We start from the raw sequence: 20,295 nt of genomic DNA on the forward strand, positions 1-20,295 counted from the left end.
TTGATCTTGCGTTGATTAGGTTGCAGTGGATCTTTTTGGTGTCAATAGTTTTTTTGTTCCCGGTGTTGGTTGGTGGGTGTTCAGTTGGGGTGCCTTTATGTTGCCACCGAGCGGTAGAGGCTCGGTGAAGGTGGCTTTGTCGTTGAAACGGTCTGCTGTGAGGTTGACAATTGGGTCGCTGACTTCTGTTGTTTCTTCATCTCTTGTCATTTGCTGTGGGTATCGATAGAGCCCATCTATTCTTGTGATGTATGGAGTAAGGGGGTTGGCTTCATCCCATTCTCTTCTCTGGTTCCCTCTTCTTTTTTCCCATTGTTCTGGTGTTTTTATCTATCTGGCAATGTTGGTGCAGTTGGAGTATGTAGGTTCTTTGGTTTGTGCGAGGTACGGTGTAAGGTATAACAATTGTTCTCTTGTGATGATTGTTCTGTCAATAGTGTTGTTTTGCGTGTTGTGTTCTGTATTGAGGGCTTCTTCTGCCGGGGCCGGTTGAGCTTGTGTATCCGTGTTATTTGTACCGTGTTATTTTTCTCTTTGTCTGCGTCCAATTCTGCGTCTGGTCATTTTGGTTTTAGTTGGGAGGAGTTGGTCTGGGTGTTAGGCTTTTAGGGCAGTTTCCAATTTTGGTGCCTCGTGCCAGGCTAATGTTGATTTTAGTCTTCAATTTTTTCGTCTGCTAGTTTCCGAGGGTATGTCTTTGTTCGGTCAGTTGGGTCTTGGGTCAGTGGGATTTTGTTCTGTCAGCTGTTTCCAATCGTCTTAAGTTGTTCTGTCTGGAATTTTGAGGGGTTGTCTTTGTTCAGTCAGTTGGTTGTGGTGTTCCTCTTACAATGGGAGTGCTGTCCTAGGGGTATTGTACATTAGATGGTGGGCATATGGATTGGGCTAAGGGTGTAGCTAACTGTGGGGCGGACACAATGGTGCCGGACACAATTTAATGGATTCAGTATCAGTAGTTACTGATAGTACCTGGACGACTATGGGACAGGAGGTGGAGAGTTAAGAATTATACAGGTGGTTTACAGAGAGATTGTGTTCTGGGGCGTGCGGTATCAGAAGTCCGAAGCGATGTAGGTTTCGGCGGGAACCAAAGCTGATTGAGCCGTGAGAATCTGAACCTTGGACGGTAGTGGGTAGGTTCCGTTCCGCAGGGCAGTCTGTGATCAAGATTGAGACCTTAATCTATCGGGAGAGGGTTTGACTGATGGCGGGGGTGATCAAGTATCTGGTTGGAGAAGCCTAGGTGACAGGGGAGGTTTAGCTTTGAAGGAGGGTGGTGGTAATTAAGGCCAAAGTTGACAGCTAGATATCGGGAGGAATTCAAGGCTCTAGGTGGCCGGCAGTGATTAACACACAGAACTGGGAGACCCAGGCAGCAATTGAACACTTAGGCCAGAGTATCTTGGTAGCGAGAGAGGCTCTGGCCTCACAGGGCAGAAATAGTTAAGAAATGGGGACACCTAGAGTGATCTTTCTCACAGTGCACGTTGGTACATGAGAGACATGGACTTGAGGTCTTATATTGAGGTGGAGAGGCCTAGGTTTCACAGTGCAGTATATTACAGGAGAGCACACAGAGATTTGAGAGTCCTGTATAATGGGAGATGGGCCCAAGTTTAAATTTGGTTTCAAAGGTGGTTCAAATGTAGTATTAATGTGGTCTCGAATATAGGGGGCACACTTGGGGAGTGCGCTGTATTGTAGGCTGGGAAGCCTAAGTTTCAAATGTAATTTCAATTGATTTCAAAAGCAGTTAAGTGCAATTTTAAAGCAGTTAAGTGTACTTTCAAATACAGTGGGCAAACTTGGAAGGGTTCTGTATAGTGGGAGAGAGTCCTAAGCTTCAAATGCATCTTAAGGGCAATTTTAAAGCAGTTTGAAGTGGTTTAAAGTAGTTCAGTGCATTTTCAAAAAGGGGCACACTTGCAGGGTCCTGTATGGTGGGAGGGAGGCCTAAGTCTCAAGTGATTTCAGATGCGGTTTCAGAAATCAGGGGGCACTTGGAAGGGTCCTGTATAGTGGGAGAGAGGCCTGAGTAATTTCAAAAGCAGTTTAAGAGCCGTTCAAAGCAGTTCAGTGCACTCTCAAAACGGGGGGGCACACGTTTCAAATGCAACTTCAAAGTAATTTCGAAAGCAGTTTAAGAGTAGTTTAAAATAGTTTAGTGTAATGGGCACACCTGGAAGGGCCCTGTATAGTGGGAGAGAGGCCCAAGTCTCAAGTAATTTCAGATGCGGTTTCAAGTACAGGGGCACACTTGGATGGGTCTTGTGTAGTGGGAGAGAGGCCTTTCAAAAACAATTCCAAAGTGATTTCAAAAGCAGTTTAAGAGCAGTTCAGTGCACTCTCAAAAAGGGGGGCACACTTGGAAGGGTCCTGTATAGTGGGAGAGAGGCTTAAGTTTCAAATGCAACTTCAAATTAAGTACAAAAGCAGTTTAAAGCCTGAGAGGGCTACATTTCACAATGCAGTATGGTAGAAGGGGTTTTAATGATGGTGTCAGTATATGTTGATGATTGAAATAGATTGTTCCTACCTTATCTGTTGATGCTGGTTGACGGCAGCCTACCTGTCGTGGGTCTTGTCTGGGTGCTGTGGCTTGTCGTAATTGCTGGTATACTGAGATGACTATGCAGCCACTGTTGGATGGCTGTGGTAGTGGGTTTGTGGGTTAGTCTTGGATTCTAATTTAGGGCTAGCTAGGAGGGGGGCGTGCTTATTACGTGGAAACCACAGGGAGGTGGATGCAGAGGTTAGTCTTGGAGAGTGTTGGAGGGAGGCCCCTGGCTTCCACTGCTGACACCTGCAGACACCAACTGGAGCCGCTACTTGAGGAGCCGCCCTTTGCCTAGGCCCTTCGCCAGAGGGCTGCCCTGGGAGGCAATAATGTAAGTGGAAGGGTGCGCCAACGGGTCTCCGACTCCTGAATGGAGCTCAGAGCTCTACCATAATTGTCCCGAAACAAGACGGCGTGGTCCCGCGCAAGAGTAATCCCAAGATATTTAGCGCCCCCGGTCTCCCAGGCAAGCCCATACCCGTCGGCAAATGCAGATGTGCCGTTTGCAAGTGGAAATTCCACTGATTAGCTCCAATTAATCCGCAATCCGGAGAACTCCCGAACCTCAACACCGCCTGCATCACTGGCGATAAATTATCGGGCAGATCACCGATGAATAACACCACATTGTCAGCATACAATGAGATTATCAACCGATGCGGGGCCCAACCATAATCCCCTCTGGATATGCTGATCCCGCAGTATTGATGCCAAGAGTTCCATAGCCAATGCAAAAAGGAGGGGAGACGGGGCAACCCTGTCTGGTCCCTTGCCCCATTATCACTGGTTTGGACTGGTATTGCCCCACTCTTATCCTTGCTACTAGAGCAGCGTAGAGAAGTGAGATTAATGAAACAAAATATTCACCCACGCCAAGCTTTCTAAAGACTGCAAAGAGAAAAGGCCACTCAACCAAGTCAAATGCATTTTCAGCGTCGAGTAGCACAGCTTTTGCCTTCTCCTTGGGTTGCAGCGCAGAAAGAATCCCAAAGAAACGGCAAATACCATAGGTCTTACTTCTCCCAGTAATAAACCCAGCATGGTCTGATGGCACCAGCCCGGGCTTCAGTGGGAGCAGACAGTTAGCCAGAATCCTTGCAAAGATCTTAACATTTATTAAGGAGATTGCCCGGTATGAGGTGCATTCCTCAGGTGGTTCCTCGGCTTGTGCAACAGGATCATCGAAGCTTCAGAGCGTGGGGGGCAAAGAGTTCAACCTCACTGATTCAGTATACATGCGCAGAATCTGCAGAACTAAAATGGCTGCAAATGTTTTGTAGAACTCCCCGGTCAGACCGCCTGGACCAGGGACATTGGATCCCGGTAGTTCTTTGATATCGGTCAGAATTTCTTCTGTGGTTATTTCCCCATTATGGCCATCACGGAGTGGTGATTCCAGTCAATACACTTCCACAGCCTCCAGGTATGTCTGCAAACTAACTGTGTCCTGTTCACATCTGAAGGCATAGAGGCGCTCATAGAATGCCTGAAATACAGCTGCGACTTCATAGTCTGCCTAATGAGGCAATCCTTGGACGTCCCTGATCACCACAACCTGCAGGTAGCTTTCTCTCAGCAACCAGTATTTTAGCCAAGAGGGCACCAGGTTTCTGTCCCTCCCCATATTGTCACACCTGCCAGTTCCGACCCTGAAATGTAGCCTCCCTGCTCGCATTATCCTGAAACATTGTTAGTTCAGCCCTCCGTGCTACCAGCGTACTTGGGGAAGCCGAAGTAACATAGTCAACTTCTAGCTCTTTCAACATTGTCTCATTGGCCGCAAGCTCCCTCCTGATAGTCGTAAGTATACCGTGCTCTTTCGCCATACAAATGCCCCTGATACAGCATTTAAAGCTTTCCCAGATTATACATTGTTACCCTACCGAGCCATCATTGCGCTAAAAAAAAAAGCCACGATTGCTTCCTGAATCTCTTGGTGAAACACTGCGTCCGACACTGCATCGGACTTAAAATGCCAGGTACAGCCTCCCATTCGCCTCCATCCCATTCCACACTGTAATATCACATGCGAGTAGTCAAACTCCTTGGAAGGATTGTACACTCACCCAGGAAAATACCCCTAAGCCCCCATTCGAGACACTAACAAATAGTCCAATCTGGAGCTCGACCCATGTGCCCATGAGTGAAAGGTGTGGTCCCTGTTATTCCAATGCTGCATTCGCAACACATCCCCCCCAGGTCATACATCCCACAAATGTCTTGAATTTGTTGTTCAACCTGAAGATCTATCATTGGTGGGGTCCAATACCGTGTTCATATCCACTTTCCCCCAGATAATCATAAGAGTCTCTGCAGTCAGCTAAATTTATTGACACCCAATCCAAAAAAACAAAATCCTCCACATTTGGCACATACATGTTTACCAGGGTCACTTTTCTGCACCCTCATCCCGTTTATTGGATACAAACCGAAACTTAACCATCTTACTTATTAATACGGCCAGTGCCCGGGCTTAGGTTGAATATGATGAAAAATATCTGACACCCCCCACTGTGATGCCCAGCGGGATTCAGTTTGAGGTTCCAGCTGGGTCTCTTAAAGAAGTGCCACCCAACACCATGCCTCCTTAAATAATGCAACATCTGTCTAGTCTTGGCGGGCCTGTTACTACCCCTAATATTCCAAGTCACCACCTTGAAGGACATTTCTCAATAACACCAGTATGTAATCTCGAAATCCTCCATCCCCCTTGCTGACACATATCTGAACCCAAGCCCATATTCCGACTCAACACCGCCCAGCGTTCGGGCATCAACAAACGACGCACACTCCCAACAACCCCCTTCCCACCTCCACCTCTGTGGGCAACCCCAATCCTCCCGAGTCCTGCCCCCACCCTATACTGCATCCCATGAACAAAGCTGTGCCTGGTGTGCTAGTGCCGGACCAAGTGTACCATCCCCCTTGATTTAGGATACATTTAACATCAATGCAGCTGGTTAGTGTCTATGCCCGGTGGACATAACAACCGATGACTTAGTAGAGTTTGCTTGATCTTACTCAGCACATCAACCCTTCACCTCTATTTCGCTCGCCACGTCTTGACTGTTTATTATGACCCGTGGCACCCTATCCACAAGAAGCTTGCTGACTCCGGAGATGTAAAAAGTCTTCCCATCGAGCTGGACCCGGAGCTTGGCCAGAAACGGCATACAATATTGGATTTCATTGTCACGTAGTCTGCACTTCGCTACAGCGAACGATCTTCTGGACGTCTGTATGGTTGCCGAAAAGTGAGTGAAAATCTGAAATCCATCCCCATCATATTGTAGAGCTCCTTTATGCCGTGCCAACCTGAGAATGGTGTCCTGGTCTCTGTAGTTTAGGAGACGTGCTATGATAGGCCTCAGAGGGGGCTGGCGGGGGGCTGGCCTCTCCACCATGAACAGGGATGACAGTTTGCCACCTCCGAACACTGTTTTGCACAGTGATTCTACAAACTCCTCCATTTTAGACTGGCTGTGTTCCCTAATACCGACCAGCCGAATATTATTTCTCCGCGCCCGACCCTCTAGATCGTCATTCTTGGCTGCTACAATCTTGAGTTGGCTTTCCAGTGTGGTCATCCTGCTCGCCAACGGTGTCGTATTATCTTCTACACTTGACACTCTGTGCTGCACGTCGTCTAGGCGGTCACTATGCATATCCAGACAATGTTTGTAACATATCCACCTTAGACGAGACAGAGACCATTTTGGCGACTAGGCCCCTATCCCAGCCTTCAACTGCAAAGGAATGGACTTCAATTTGATCTGGTGCCTGCACCCCCTCACTCAACCCAGCTTCTGCTGTATCTTGTTCCACGTGCCGGGTCTGAGCCCTCGGGGTCTTGGCCGTTGAGCCCCCCTCAAAGGAGAGCTTCTTCTGAAGTGTCTATTTTCCCCATGCAGGCACCAGGCAGAATTGTCCACAGGCCTCGACCAGGGAACCACCCCAAAGCAGCCCAACAGCAGGAGTCCACACTATTCCTTTGATCCTCAGAGGACTCCACTCAGTTAGCCTGTATCACGGATTCCTGACCGGGCCGGTCACACACACACCCACGTTCCGTAACCCCTTGGAGTAACTACCAGCAGGATCGCTGGGTATGAACTATGTCCCATAGCGCGGTCGGGGAGCCATCCAGCAGCCCACGCAATGGTTCCAGCAGGGCTCCTCTAGCCACGGGAGACGCAGCCTGCACTCCCCGATCCTGCAGGCACCATCCAGGCCAGTCAGCAATCCAGCCAAGTCAGAGTCCATTTATCCCTGCGGGAGGCCAGAGGACACGGCCGGCCTCACTCCCACACCGTCAGGGCGGCAGTATCCACCTTTTGGTCCACTACTGTCCTCTGAGCCACTAACTCCCACCTTGGCTCCTGCTACCGGCTACCTGGAAATTTCTCTACCTTCGCTCCAGCTCCAGATAAAGTGCAGCTACAAACTGATCTCCCACCACCCCCCACTACGGGACTACCAGATGGCTAACAGCACCTCCCTGCAATTCAGAGCGCGAGTCTGGGCACCATTCAACCACGATTCAGGACTCTCACCATGCCCCCCCCCCAGGCCCAACAACCAGGCTGATGCTGTCAGAGCACTATAGCAGCACCGCAGTCTGCAGTGTACAAGCTCACTTGAATCTCAACCACACGACTCCACCGGCTGACACTGCCTGAAGCCCCCCCCAATACGACTGCAACGGCCACACAATGCCGGGATTCAGGATTTGCGTGGGTTGGTAGACCGAGCTCACGAACAGACCGCCATACTGAATCCAGCTCTCTAGTGCCACTCCTTTAGGGGGTATTCAAACAGTGCCCCCTCAGTTCGGCCCCATACAGAATTTTCTCCCAGCCTTGGGATTTATACAACTGTATGGCAGGTGAGACTGCACCCCTGCCATGATTGTAATAAAACTGACAAACTCCTCCACTATAATTCTCCAATGTTGTCACAGCCTTTGTGTGGGGAGCCGACCAGGGAGATCTGAGAACTTGATCCCCAAATAATCCTATGAACTCACCTGTTCCAGAATACATACTTAGCCAGGATTGCACTTCACCTAAAGCACTGATTAAAAGTGTCAACTGCTTAGTAGGTTCCGGTTCCACTAGCCAATCAGGCCGTTTGCAATTTGCATTCTTAGCAAGCTTCAGATACCTCCAAGAATGTACCTTTGTGGAGCCCTTCTGTCTGTAACAAGTCTTCAAAGGCCATAACATCCTGATCTTGTACATGTCTCCATATGAACTGAGCTGCACACCATGCCGCTTCCTGGCAACTGCTAGATCATCAGCATCTAGGCATGAGTGTGCCATCATAGGCATGTGCAGAGAGTATGGGTTCCTCACCCTGAGCTTTCACCGATTTCTCCCATACCGGTCTTCCTAGTCTGATCATAGGTGATGTTTGCTCCAGACAGCAGTCCGTAATCCACAGGACTTACTTGAGCACTGCAGGTTGTCTTATGTCCATCAGCAATTTAGACTTCACTGTCGGCTCATCTGATAGCCGCTCAGCTCCAATACATGGCTGGTTGTCTAAGTAGTAGTGCTCAAGCCATGGAAGCTGCACACCACCATCGTTGTAAGTCATACAGAGGGTGGTCAGAGCTATTTTATGTCTGACATGTCCCCATAGGAAGTTCCTAATCATGGAGTCCAGGCACCTGAAGAAATCCGTCCCAATGAAACAGTGTACACTGGCGAAATAATGTAGCATGCGCAGTAGCACAACCGTTTTCACCAGTGCTATGCAAGCCATTAACGAAGGAGGCAATCTGCTCTAAAATGTTGTTGGATTACTTCACCGCATCCATTCCATCGCTTTGACTGGGTTCATGGCATGCATACTCTCCAGTGTGTGTGTGCGCAATGTGGATGCCCAAGTACCTGAATGAGTGTACCTCCCACAGTAGTCCCAGGTCTGGTCCCAGTCTCAGGCGTCAGATTGATTTAGTCGCACCAGGGGAAACCGACACAACTTCAGGCTGTTGAAAGAGATGATAGACAGTCTCCGGCTAAGTTGTCCAGCACCTCCCGGACTAAATGTAGATTGTACTCGGGTTCACACAAGTACAAGAGAAGGTCATCTGCATAGAGGGAGATCACATGTCTAGATCCTCCCACATTTTTTTCAGATTCCCAAAACTCCCTCCGTAGGAATACTGCCAATGGCTCTAGCACCAATCTGTAAAGCATTTGTGACAATGGGCAGCCCTGCCTGGTGCCTCTCTGTATCTCCCAGATTTAGAATACACCGAATAAAGCCCTCGCCAATCCTGAATCCCTGTAACGCCACATATATCCATTCTCTGAAAACTGAGTCAAACGCTTTGATTGCGTCTAAGGATTCAACCGCGTACGCATCATTCTAAGAGTTAGTCTGGTCAATGATATGTTGTAGGCTACGAAGATTCATAGAGGTGTTATCACATCCTGATTTAACATTGCCAGAGGTCGATATGATTTGCCTAAGTCTGCCTGTTTCCTGGGTTTTAATATTGGAACTAGCAATATCTATTTGCATACTCTTTGGTACCCGGCCTAGTTCCTATGCTTCCTCAAGACTTTGAACAGAACAGGTGTAAGAGTATCACCAAATTCTTTATAGAACTCAGATTGGAGTCCAAACCCTCCACCAGAGTCTTCCAGGTCTCTAGCATGGTGATTACCCCTCCCATCTCATCCTCGGTTAATGATAATTCAAAGGCAGAGGCCTGTTTGGCGGTTAGCTGCAGTAATTCAATCAGAGAGAGTGCAGAACTCATCGGGATTGATAGGTGTTGCATGCTTATATAGATTACTGTAAAATGTGCTGAGGATTTGGGATCGCCAGCTGGCATCTTTATCAGCGTGATAGCTTGCCGGGGCATTTCATTTTTACACAGCCAAGCCAACAACCTCCCGTATTTGTCTCCCTCCCCATGCATTTGTGTTGTGTACACTTCGTAATCAAATCTCCTAAACATCTCCCATGCTTCGGTGCATTGTGTTCGGAGCAGCAACAGCTCAGATTGAGCTGAGGATTCTGAGATCTTATTCTCTATAGTTTGGATACGGTCCTCTTGTGTCCCCAGGTCCGCCCGTTCTGGTAATCGCCCCCTGTCCCCCTAACCACCACCTTGAGTGTCTCCCAGACTGTCCCACATCTCTCCACACTGCCCACATTAGGCTTTAAGAAATCAGTGAGGAAGACTTCCATGTGGTCTCTAAACATATTATCCTGAAGGGTCCCCGCAAACATACACCAGGTAGGCATTGGCGATATGTACCTTTGCCGATTCCAGTGTACTATAAGCGGGGGGTGGTCTGAGATGGATTGACCAGTATGTTCCGCCTTGGGGAGCTCACCCAAGTGTTCAATCCACATAAACGCTTCATCAATTCTGGTATAAACCTTGCGAGGGGCAGAATAATATGAGTAGCACTGTTTATCAGCATTCAGTGCCCTCCATATGTCGGTCAGTGAGAGGTCGGTTAGTATAGTATCGAGAGTTGTCACAGCAGGTGACAGTCTAGTTTGTCTGGAGTCACACCTATCTTGAACGGGGTCCAACATGCAAATAAAGTCAGCCCCCCCCCCGCCAAAGGAACAGCGTATCTCTTAGGTATGGTAGTCTACCACCTAAGGGGTGAAGAAAAGCAGGTATTGCATGATTGGGAATATAGGAGTTCACTATGTATATTTCCTGATGTTCAATGTAACCTTGTACTATAAGTCTACCGTCTTTGTCCGTGTCGACATCAAGTAACTGTAAGGGGACATCATCATCATCTATCCACACCAAGACCCCTCTAGCATACTGCGAGCATGTGGATCCATATCCTGCCACCCTCCCCTCTACCCACCACCCAGATAGCAGATTAGTCTCTTGCAATAGTGCAATCGATACTTTCTTCTTGCATAGGTAGGACCGTATCTGGTTCCTTCTCAAATATTAGCCCATCCGCCTAACATTCTACATCAACACTTTGAGCGTAGCCATCTGTCGTGTATCATCCTCACATGCTCCCTCATTCCGCCCACACAATACAGAAACTGTACTTCCCTGCTGCCAATACTGATTACGTAACTTTTGGGGGGGCCTCCTTCGATAAGTCCCCAGCATCATACCCTCTGTGTAGGCCCCCCAAGTGCGTTCCCATCCATCTCCCTCTATGTCGCAGATACCTATGACCAAACATAACAAAGAAAAACAACCTATCCATAACGGAGTGCATTTAGTAGAAACAACAAGGTAACAACAAAGCTCAACAGCACAGTGCTGTTTGTGACCACCCGTTTCCACAAGACAAAATGTCGCCATCGGGATGTCGTGCGATGGGTACCAGCGGGCACTAGGTATACTTCTACTGCAGGATGTGTCCTCAGTTGGCAGTATTGTGCATGTAAATCACAACAAATGCAGCACACCCTTGCAGGGGGCAAAACATCATTGGGCTCAAGGGCTCTTCCCTTGTCGATCATGTTCATTAGCTGTGGATTTATCCTCATACCATTGTGGTCCATCCAAGTGGTTGCATCCTACGGTGTTCCGTGAAGATCGCTCTCCTCTTATAGAGCACCCTCGGTGCGGCTGGGTAGATGAGCATATATTTGAGGCCCATGCTACAGAGCCTTTTCTTTGTCGGAACAAACATGTTTCTTCTCTGTACTAGAGGTGTATAGGCTGGAATTATAGCGAGTTTCATGTTACTCCGTTGCATGGAGCCTTCTTGCCTGGAGTGTTGCAGGATCATCTCTCTCTTCCTCAAGTTGAGGACCCTTGCAATAATGGTTCTCGGATTGGCACCCAGCGGTTGTCTTCTCTGTAGGGGAACAGTATGCCCTCTCAATTGTAAAACCTTGGGACAGTTTACCCGGGCCCACTTCTTGTAGGATCAAGTTTTCTATGTAGGAGGTTGGGTCAGTTCCCTGCTCACCTTCCAGCAGGCCCAGGACATGAATATTATTTCGCCTCAATCTCCCTTCTGCGTTCTCAACACCTAATTCCAAAGTGACATTTTTAGCTCTCAGATCACGTACTTTGGACTCCAGGACAGAGGTGGCAGTCACATTTCTATTATTATTATTATTATTTTTGTTCTGCAGCGACTCCGCAGCTGTTACCCTCTCAGCCAGAGAACATACGTCGTCCCGTAGCAGGTTCACATCAATCTTAACCTCTTCTAGCTTGCCCTTCAGCGAAGTTCGCAAAGCCGCAATTGCCGCTACAACCTCGTCTTCATGTTCTGCACCCCAGGCTATCGGGGCCATGGACTGTCCCTCATCTCGCAATGGCGTAGGATCCTGTTGTTTCACCCTGGCTGCAAATGATTCCATAATAGTGCCTTTGTTCCCTCCCTTCTGTTTATTAGTCGGCATACCAGAAAGTATTCAGCAAGTGCACACAGCGCTGAATGGTGCTGGGCGAGTCAATAGGCCAACCAGTTCCAGACAGCATGGTATGCCTACAATGGCTGCACCATCTCAGCATACGTGGTCAATAACCAGCAACAGGACCACTTTCCAGGTAGCATGCTTGTGCTAGATACAGCGTGTGGTGTAGGCCTTTCCAGTAGGGCAACAGCCAAAATCTCTTTAGTGTAGCCTGAGTTGTTTTCGCCCTCGTATTATCTCAGTTCAGCATGCTGGGCCTTCTGTTATATGGACCTACGGGTTCTCTGGAATACACAGGGCACAACAGCAGTGGGCATGCAGACCCCCTCCCTGTCTGCTCGAAGACCAGCAGCACCATGGGGCAGTTTGCGCGGACCACTACTTCTAGCTAGCCCTGGGCCCAGCAACCATGTAGTACAAGCCGCTCCGAGCCCCCGTAGGGCATATCAGTAGCTTCCCTAATTAATCGCCAGCTCTTGTAGCCTATGCGCAAAAATCTATGATCGTTTATGATCTCTGCAGGAGAGCGAGGTGTGCCCCAGTCATTCGTTATCCGTTGCGCTTCAATGGTCTGAAGTTACCAGCGAGTCCACCACTCCTCCCAGAGCCCTCTGTCAAGGCTCGCTGTCCAGTGCCGGACCCTCTGCAACACAGCAGGTCACCACACACGCTAAGCCGGAGCTCTGTGTCACCTTGCACCGTTTGTACCTTGGGGCGCCTGCTCTGCCGTACTGGTATTTGAGCTGCAGCCCTCTACTGGTCGCGTCCCAGCCATCGGACAGCGAGATCAGGGGGGCGCTCGGAGCTTACCTCGGCTGCTCATCTTCTCCAGTAGGCGGAGGGTGCATACTTATTTCTTGCGTCTGTCATTTTGCCACTGCATGAGTTGAGCGGACTTCCTGTATTTCGGCGTCCCAACACGCTGCTTTAAATTGCTCAAGCCGCACATAAAGTAGGTGGTCGCTGCAAAGCTTCAGCTTTTGGAGATGTCGAAAGCAGGATCCTGCACACTACTTAAAAAGGATCAATATGCAGATCTATGCAGGAGCTCACGCCAGACACGTCCTCACTGCATGGTCCCTGGCAACGACCCAATAGTGGAAGATCCTTCTAACGTTTCACTCAAATACATAATTACAGGTAAGACCTGACTCTTGAAGGGGAGGGGGAATATCCAAGAAGAACTGGAAGGGGTGAGTACCTATCCCCAAAGTAGCCTATTTATATCGAGGTTCCTAAATTGAGGTGCGCCAGAAAGACTATGCCATAGAGTTTACGGCACTCCATCTACCAGGTGGAGATACGTGGCTCCATCACGGGAGGTTGCATACGGCTACGGCAGGCTGTAGACTTTATCCCCCAGAAGACCGTGCTGCTGCACAGTGTAACGTCTCAATGCAAAACGTGCGTCTTGACGCAATCCTGGTAAACGACAATGAAACTGGGACGGGATTTTCTTTGCTCCTTTTTGTGAACGTGTTGTTATACCTTAGGATTATTTCGTGTTTTTTTGGCACAGCTAAAGACCTGGTCTATCAGATCAAAGACTCTTGGCTTCCTCCTACTTGGGACTGGTGCCGCTATTCTCTGAGAGGTTTCCTCGTTTTCTTTGTGTGGTTTTCTTTTGGATAGACTGTTTCCAGTCCTAAGAATCCCTCTGCATCGGATCCGAATGATTTCTCGGGCTATCGGGTATTGTGGGTTTTTACGTGGTGGAGGTAGGGGGGGGTTCTGTATAACATTCTTGGTGTATTAACCTATTGTATTTTTCTTTGCTGCTACTGGGGATGGTGCAGGGGATTGTTAACCTCTCCACCTTAGGGGGTCTACTCTAGACTGTAGTGTTGCACATTTTTCCAGTCTTGAGTGCCCTACTGGGGTTTGTGGGGAATTGCAGAGGCCCATCCAAATCATAACCATTTAGGTATTCGCAGGATGGTATATGCCGTTGACATTATTGATATGGGTACACAACCAGGGGGGCGTTATTACTTAAGCCCCACTTCCAGTACAAGTTTTTTATTGTCAGGGACAAGAATATTTCATACATGTATCGTTCCACAGTAGCTAAAGTCTGTATAGGTTTTTGGACTTCAAAATACTCTTAATTATTATTTTTATATTTGTAATTTTACATGTGTTAACCACGCAAAACCCTAAGGCATCATGGCACTGTTACAACCAGATACTTTTACATAAAAGAGAAGGACAGCAGTTAATGGCAAGGTGGCGAGAGTGTCAGGCGTTAGGCTCTGAAAACTTGGTTCTCATCTATCTGAAGGCCCAGTAAGATTGTTCCACCCTCTTGTGTATGGGGAGAGCGTTCCAGTGAAATGCGGCAATGGAAGGAAAGCTGGAGTCTCTGCTTTTTGCTCACTTGGATCTAGGCGGGACTAGCCTGTGAGCGTAGGCCCTCCTGACAGGTCTGGAGCACTGAACTTTGATGAAGCTTTGTGACATGTAAGGTGGAGCTAGGTTGGAAAGGCATCTGTGCGTTATAGCAAGTGTTTTGAAGATGATCCTTTCTTTGATTTGCAGCCAGTGGGCATTTCTTCTTGCATCTGAGATGTGCTCTCTTTTTTGGATGTTGACATCCACTCTGATGGTGTTATTTTGGATCACTTGTAATTTGTGAATATTACGAGCGGAGGTGCCTGCAAAAAAGGGCATTGCAATTGTCTTACCCTGATGATAGCTCTGGCAATAGTGAGGCATTTGAATGGGCCCAGGAAGGGTCTGGCAGCGTTAAGTTTTGTCGTGTAGGCAGCTGATGTTGCAATGGAGCTGACCTGATGTGTCAGGGAGATTGATGAGTCCAGGTAGACACCAAGGGTCTTTACCGAGGAGGAGACACTGATAAGAAGCTGGTCGATGTTGAAATTTGCGTAAAGTGGACTGAGATTTTTTTAGGACCGGAGGGGGTTCCGACGAGCTGGGTCTCCGTTTTTTCGTCATTTAGGCACAGTCCATTAGTTGCCATCCAGGCCTGGATAGTTGAGTAGATTGCGTTCAAAGCGCAGAAGTCTCCCAAGTGGTTGACTGAACGGGGTAGTAAGATTTGCGTGTCATCGGCATAGTTTGTGTATGACATGTCGATCTACTGTTGTGTACCTGGCAGCATCATGGCTATCAAGTGCTTGTTTGTGACTCGGCTGCACAGCTCCAGAAACTGTTTGTTGGTTGAATTGTGGGTGAAGAATCGTATTGCTGGCTTGGGTTGGTGTGGTGAAGTGATCACATTGACTTTGCCACATTGACCTGATATGGCATTCCCAGGTGAACGGCAGTAAACGCATATCCCTGGTCATACACTATTCCCTTTGAGATAAAGAAACCAGAAAAAACTACATGTCACATAATTCCACTCTTGAACAAAACCAAAACCCGGACTGGATCCAGGGAGGGGGATGGGGGGTTTGGAGAAAGGAGGGGGTGGACCATACAGAAGACCCAGTCAGGTCACTTAGGTCAGGAATAAGGCTATACTATACGTCCAAGGGCCAGGCGGTCCAAATCGTATTAAGACCAACAAGAAAGGCACTACATTTCCCATATTCACTCTTTCCCAACATAGGAAAACCCCGATTAGCAAAACATGCTTACAAATTTGGGATCAGGAAGGTAATGGGGGGAAATATGGCATAACCCAGGGGAGTGTTTTCAGCCCCCACAGGGGCCAGTCTCGGGGAACACACACTCCTCACCCATTTGATATCGAAAGTGCCAGCAGAAAGCCAAGTCTGCACACACACAGTTAATAGACCCACCATCAGAGCAAAACTTGCTTCCCACACTCCAATTCATGTCTCCCTCACAATTGTGAGCACAAGGGAGACCGAATTACCTGCGGATTCCATCATAAGCAAGAGAAAATACACAAGCACTGCACCAAACAAAGGAGGAACGTTTTTCCACTCTCCCCACTGGAGTAGTGCTTAATACATATCCTGAGCTGTTTGACACAGGTCAGCAACAAAAAATTCAGAGAAGAGAAACTTCCACTCCTGAAACAAACCAGCAGCTCCTTCCCCCGCCAGCAACAAACCCAAACAGACTGAAGTGGAATACAAAAGGGTCTAAGATCCAAGATGGTGGTTTCCCCACTTAAACACTCGGGACTTCAAATGATCCCATCCATGGAGCATTCCCAGAGCAGGCATGTGAACCCAATCAGCCAGACCCTCCAGGATATTGCGGCATGGAATATTTTGCCGCATAAAGAATGCACGTTTTTTCAGCACAAAATTGCATTTATTGCGGTATTTTTGCCTGATTAAGAGGCCCGCAAAAATGCTGCAATAAAACCAATGAAGTGCTGCAGTCTATAAACTGCATTCATATCTGCATAAAATGTATTCTTACTTGCTTTGATGATCTTTAGGTAAGGACTTAATTTTCTTCACCTAACGATTGTAATCATTGGGTGGAGAAAATACTTGTGAAGAGATCTTATAAGATGTACGTTTTGGAGAGAGATGTAGCTCTTTAATGCCCACTATTAGTAAAGTGTGTGCTCAATTTTGCCCAACTGTGAATTGTTTCATGATTTATTTAAGTTTCTATGTCTTAAATATAGGCCCATGTATATATGCGAGTTTGCTTTATCTATTAGCCACTTGAGAGATCATGGGTGCGAGATGCAATATTGAAAGAAAACCTATTTGTACAATATGTAAGTTTTGGGACAAATTGAAGCACTGAAACATTTAGCATTCTACTGTGAAGGTATAGAAGACATAAGGCAGAGAGGTTTTGCATATCTTGTGTATATTGTAGATTTCATTGCAACAGAATTGTTTTGCAACATATTGATGATAGGAGCGCCATTGCATCTAATTCAAGTATGAATGGATTATTTAAGAAATATTTTACTCAAAATTGGGGAAACAATTTCAGTTTTATTAGAATATCATTTAAGACTTGTATGCAAATTTTACTTCATGTATGGATTTTAGTGTAGACATGGATTTTAAGTGCAAATACATAGGTATTAGTTTAATTGTAAAGTGATAGTGATACATTACTGCTACAATGATTTATTACGTTTTGGAATGCATTAAAGATGGTTTGGTAATAGTGTGACAAGTAAAATTTTTAACCAAACACAAATGACAAAAAAAGAAAAATCCTATTTATATAATATATAATCACACACATTCTAATTAAATGTAGGTTAGGGGGTTACTTACTGGAGGATTTGGACATCAGTGATTAGTTATATTCAAATCTATTTCCCTTTTTGTTTTGTTTAGCCCAAAGGATGGCATTCGGGCACTGAAAAAGAGGCTGAACGGGAATAAGAACTACAGAGAAGTAATGCTGGCATTAACAGTGAGTTTGTTTATTCTCTTTGACTAATATGGTCATGAATTCCTTCATCTATTTTTAAAGTTAAATTGCTTTCTCCTTGCCGCTCTGCATTCAGATTGAAGGAAGCGCCTAATCTTGATTATTGTGCTTGCGTTTTAATTTAAAATATATACATGCTTCAGGAATATTGAGATCCTAAACTGTGAGGTTGCTGGTTCGAATTTTACCCATGTTGGGAATGCCCTTAATTACATTTCTCCAGCATGGGGTCTGGATTCACATGCTCATGAATATTCCCTGTCGTCAGGCCGGGAATCCTTGGTAAAAGAGAAAACAGTTTCACTTCACTTACATACTGTATTTCTCCTCTACTGATCACTGTACTCTGGGTCATACTGCCCCCAGCCAATGACAGTCCTCTCCCTAAACCCCTCCTCTGGCAGCCATCTTCAGATTTTTGCTGCACATTCAAGTGTTGGGAGTCCTTGAGTTTTGCTCTGTGAACTACTTGTGCAGTTTTTGCAGTTTTTGATGGAAACGTTTCTTTTTTTTTTTTGTCAAAAAAGAGACCATGTGCTATTCTCTCCATCTGCCGACAGCAGCGATCCGTTTGTCTGTGAAATCGGCGCCCCTCAAGGGCAAGGATCGTTGAAGTTTCTTCCAAGTTTCCAAAAGGCCATTGGGCCTACTCCGCACCAATGGCCATGCGGAGGAGAAGGAAGATCCCTTTTCAAGCTCTGCACCAGATGCAAACTACGGAACATGTTTGTGGAACACCTTCAATGCCTCTACGGTCTTCATTTGGACCCCCAAAGAAGGAGAGTGCGCGATCTCCTCTGCTTCTCCAAGAAAACAAAGGATCGACACAGTAGACTGGCAGCGTGGCTAAACGCCAAGGCCTCTGCCCCTTGCCCCAAACAGGGTCATGCCTCACCCAGGACCGGCCTGTCAGATAACTGGCTTCGAAGTCCTTTGAGGGTGCCCCATCCTTTGGGGGCCTAAGACAAGGCCAAGCACCGCAAGTCCGGTTCCATCGGGGTCGCTGCGCAAGCGGGTACCGCGATGGGTATGGCGCGATCAACATTACTATCCGCCTCTATCACCAGCTACCGATCGAGCTCCTCAAAGAGGAAATCGTCCAACCTGGCTAAGCTGCAGGAGAAACCCGAAAAGCCCAGGACAGAGGAAAAGACGGCAGAGTTACCCAAGTAGGTCCAAGCGGTGCAGGAGACATCTTCGTTGACAATTGAGCTGGTGGCGGCTGCTCTCTCAAAGGTCCAAAGGGCAGACCCTGTGAAGGTAGCCCCTACTGCGCCTATGGTGTTCCTGCCCCCGAGGCGGGAGGCCTTAGCTGGGGCAGCGGCAAAGCCTGCTGGCATGCCGGAGAAGAGGATGCCGTCTCTGAGCCTGGCCCGACCCCTCAGGGTGCCAAAAGGGGGTGGAGAGCGATGAAGTTTCGGGCCAATCACTGGACATACTCCAGGCCATGGAAGTGGAGGATGACGACGGCGGCAGCAAAGCAGACGGCACGGGCCTATTGTTCCGACCACGCCAGCTCAGCCGAGAGCTGTATCCCTGGACATCCTTTCGACCCTACACATTTGTGTCAGAAATCCAGAAAAGGATGCGGCAGGCCTCGGTCCCAGCAGCCCCGGATCAGCCTGAGGCTAAAAAGAGGAAGTGTCATCTGACACCCGCGCCAGGTGCCCTGCCCCCGGTGGACACTGGATGGATACGGGCACAGCGATGATGGACGGCGACGATATTGTCATGGCGGACGGATCTCTGCAACCGAGAGCATCCCCTCCAGATGAGGTGGGGTTGTTTCATGCCATGGTCGCAAAAGCTTCCAAAATGTTTCCAGCTTACGCCAGAGGAAACTAAGGAGGGCTTCCTGTACCAGAGGCGTGAGGCCAGGAGGAAAACCATGATGGCTGTGCCCCTCCTGGACCACGTGTGGGAGGAAGGCATGGCCCGCTTGAAGAATCCTTGCACGGTGCCGGCCAAATAGGAAAGTCTGGAGAAAAAGTACTGGGTGCTGGAGTCCACTCCCAGGTGTCTGTGGACTCAATGGTTTCGGCGACCACGAGGAAGAGATCGTCTCAAACCCTTCCTCGTCCTTAGTTCAGAAACGAAAAAATTCAGCTTCTAAAGCGGTTACTGGCGCCCTTATGTTTTAGTGAGTGTATATTGATTGAACATGAAAATATATAAATATATAAAGTACTATGTTAGGCTGCTAATTCAAACTTACATATCACCCTAGGGCTGACCAGGGTGTAAGTAACAAAAATAGAACAAAAGACTGCTGTAATGTTTTGAATTGCGCCTTTTAATTAGATACAATATATTCACTGAATTAATGTTTATCCATTCAGTTGATTTGCTTGGTATAGTTTTACTGAATATTATTCAATCGTTGCAACTTATGCACTGAATTAACATTTTCATTCAGTTGTGCTAAATTGAGTCCTCTTTGGTACTGTTAGTGCTGTATTTTACTTTTGCTGTAAAGTTCCTCTTTCTTAAAGAATCTTTTCTTCTTGATATATCCTCTTTAGTCTTTCTTGATTAATCCTCAAATTGCTTTTTCTTAAAGAATCCTCGACACGTGTTTCCCCGTCTTATGTTGGGGCGGTTCTTCAGGAGGTTCTCGATTGTGTTTCAGGGAGTTCTAAAGAGCCGTTTCCATTGTGTTCTTTAAAATACTGAGAGGGAGTGAAACCTTGGGTCGTTTGTATAGTTTCCTTTTATATTCAATGGTTATATTGAAGTTTCGAACTTGATCTTCTGCTGATGCACGTAGTCGTCGTTGGCATATCCCTTGTACAAAACTGAAAGCTCTAACCGATCCGAGACCAGTGGGTTTTGAACAGCAATCTGATGTTGAATGCGGTCCTGCTGTGCCATAATGGCTTCATCGTATGCAAGGCAATTCACCCCTTCTTTCACAAGTCCTTTTTGGGCTACTTTGGTGACCGAGTTCTGAAAGCCGGAAGTTCCGGCTTTCAGAACTCGGTCACCAAAGTAGCCCAAAAAGGACT

At 47.4% G+C, this 20,295-nt stretch overlaps 1 protein-coding gene across 7 annotated transcripts in view; it reads left to right on the top strand.

Moving 5' to 3' along the window:
- TOM1L2 (target of myb1 like 2 membrane trafficking protein) overlaps window positions 1-20,295 on the top strand; it is a 1,130,890-nt gene that overhangs the window by 162,872 nt on the left and 947,723 nt on the right. For all 7 annotated transcript variants that reach the window (XM_069645711.1, XM_069645714.1, XM_069645717.1 and 4 more), the window contains one exon: window positions 17,194-17,272. In XM_069645711.1, the coding sequence (XP_069501812.1) occupies window positions 17,194-17,272 (79 nt within the window). The remainder of the gene's footprint in view (window positions 1-17,193; window positions 17,273-20,295) is intronic.

The sequence above is a fragment of the Ambystoma mexicanum genome, chromosome 2p, assembly GCF_040938575.1.
Source record: "Ambystoma mexicanum isolate Mex_15411 chromosome 2p, UKY_AmexF1_1, whole genome shotgun sequence".
In the NCBI taxonomy this organism is placed as follows: domain Eukaryota; kingdom Metazoa; phylum Chordata; class Amphibia; order Caudata; family Ambystomatidae; genus Ambystoma; species Ambystoma mexicanum.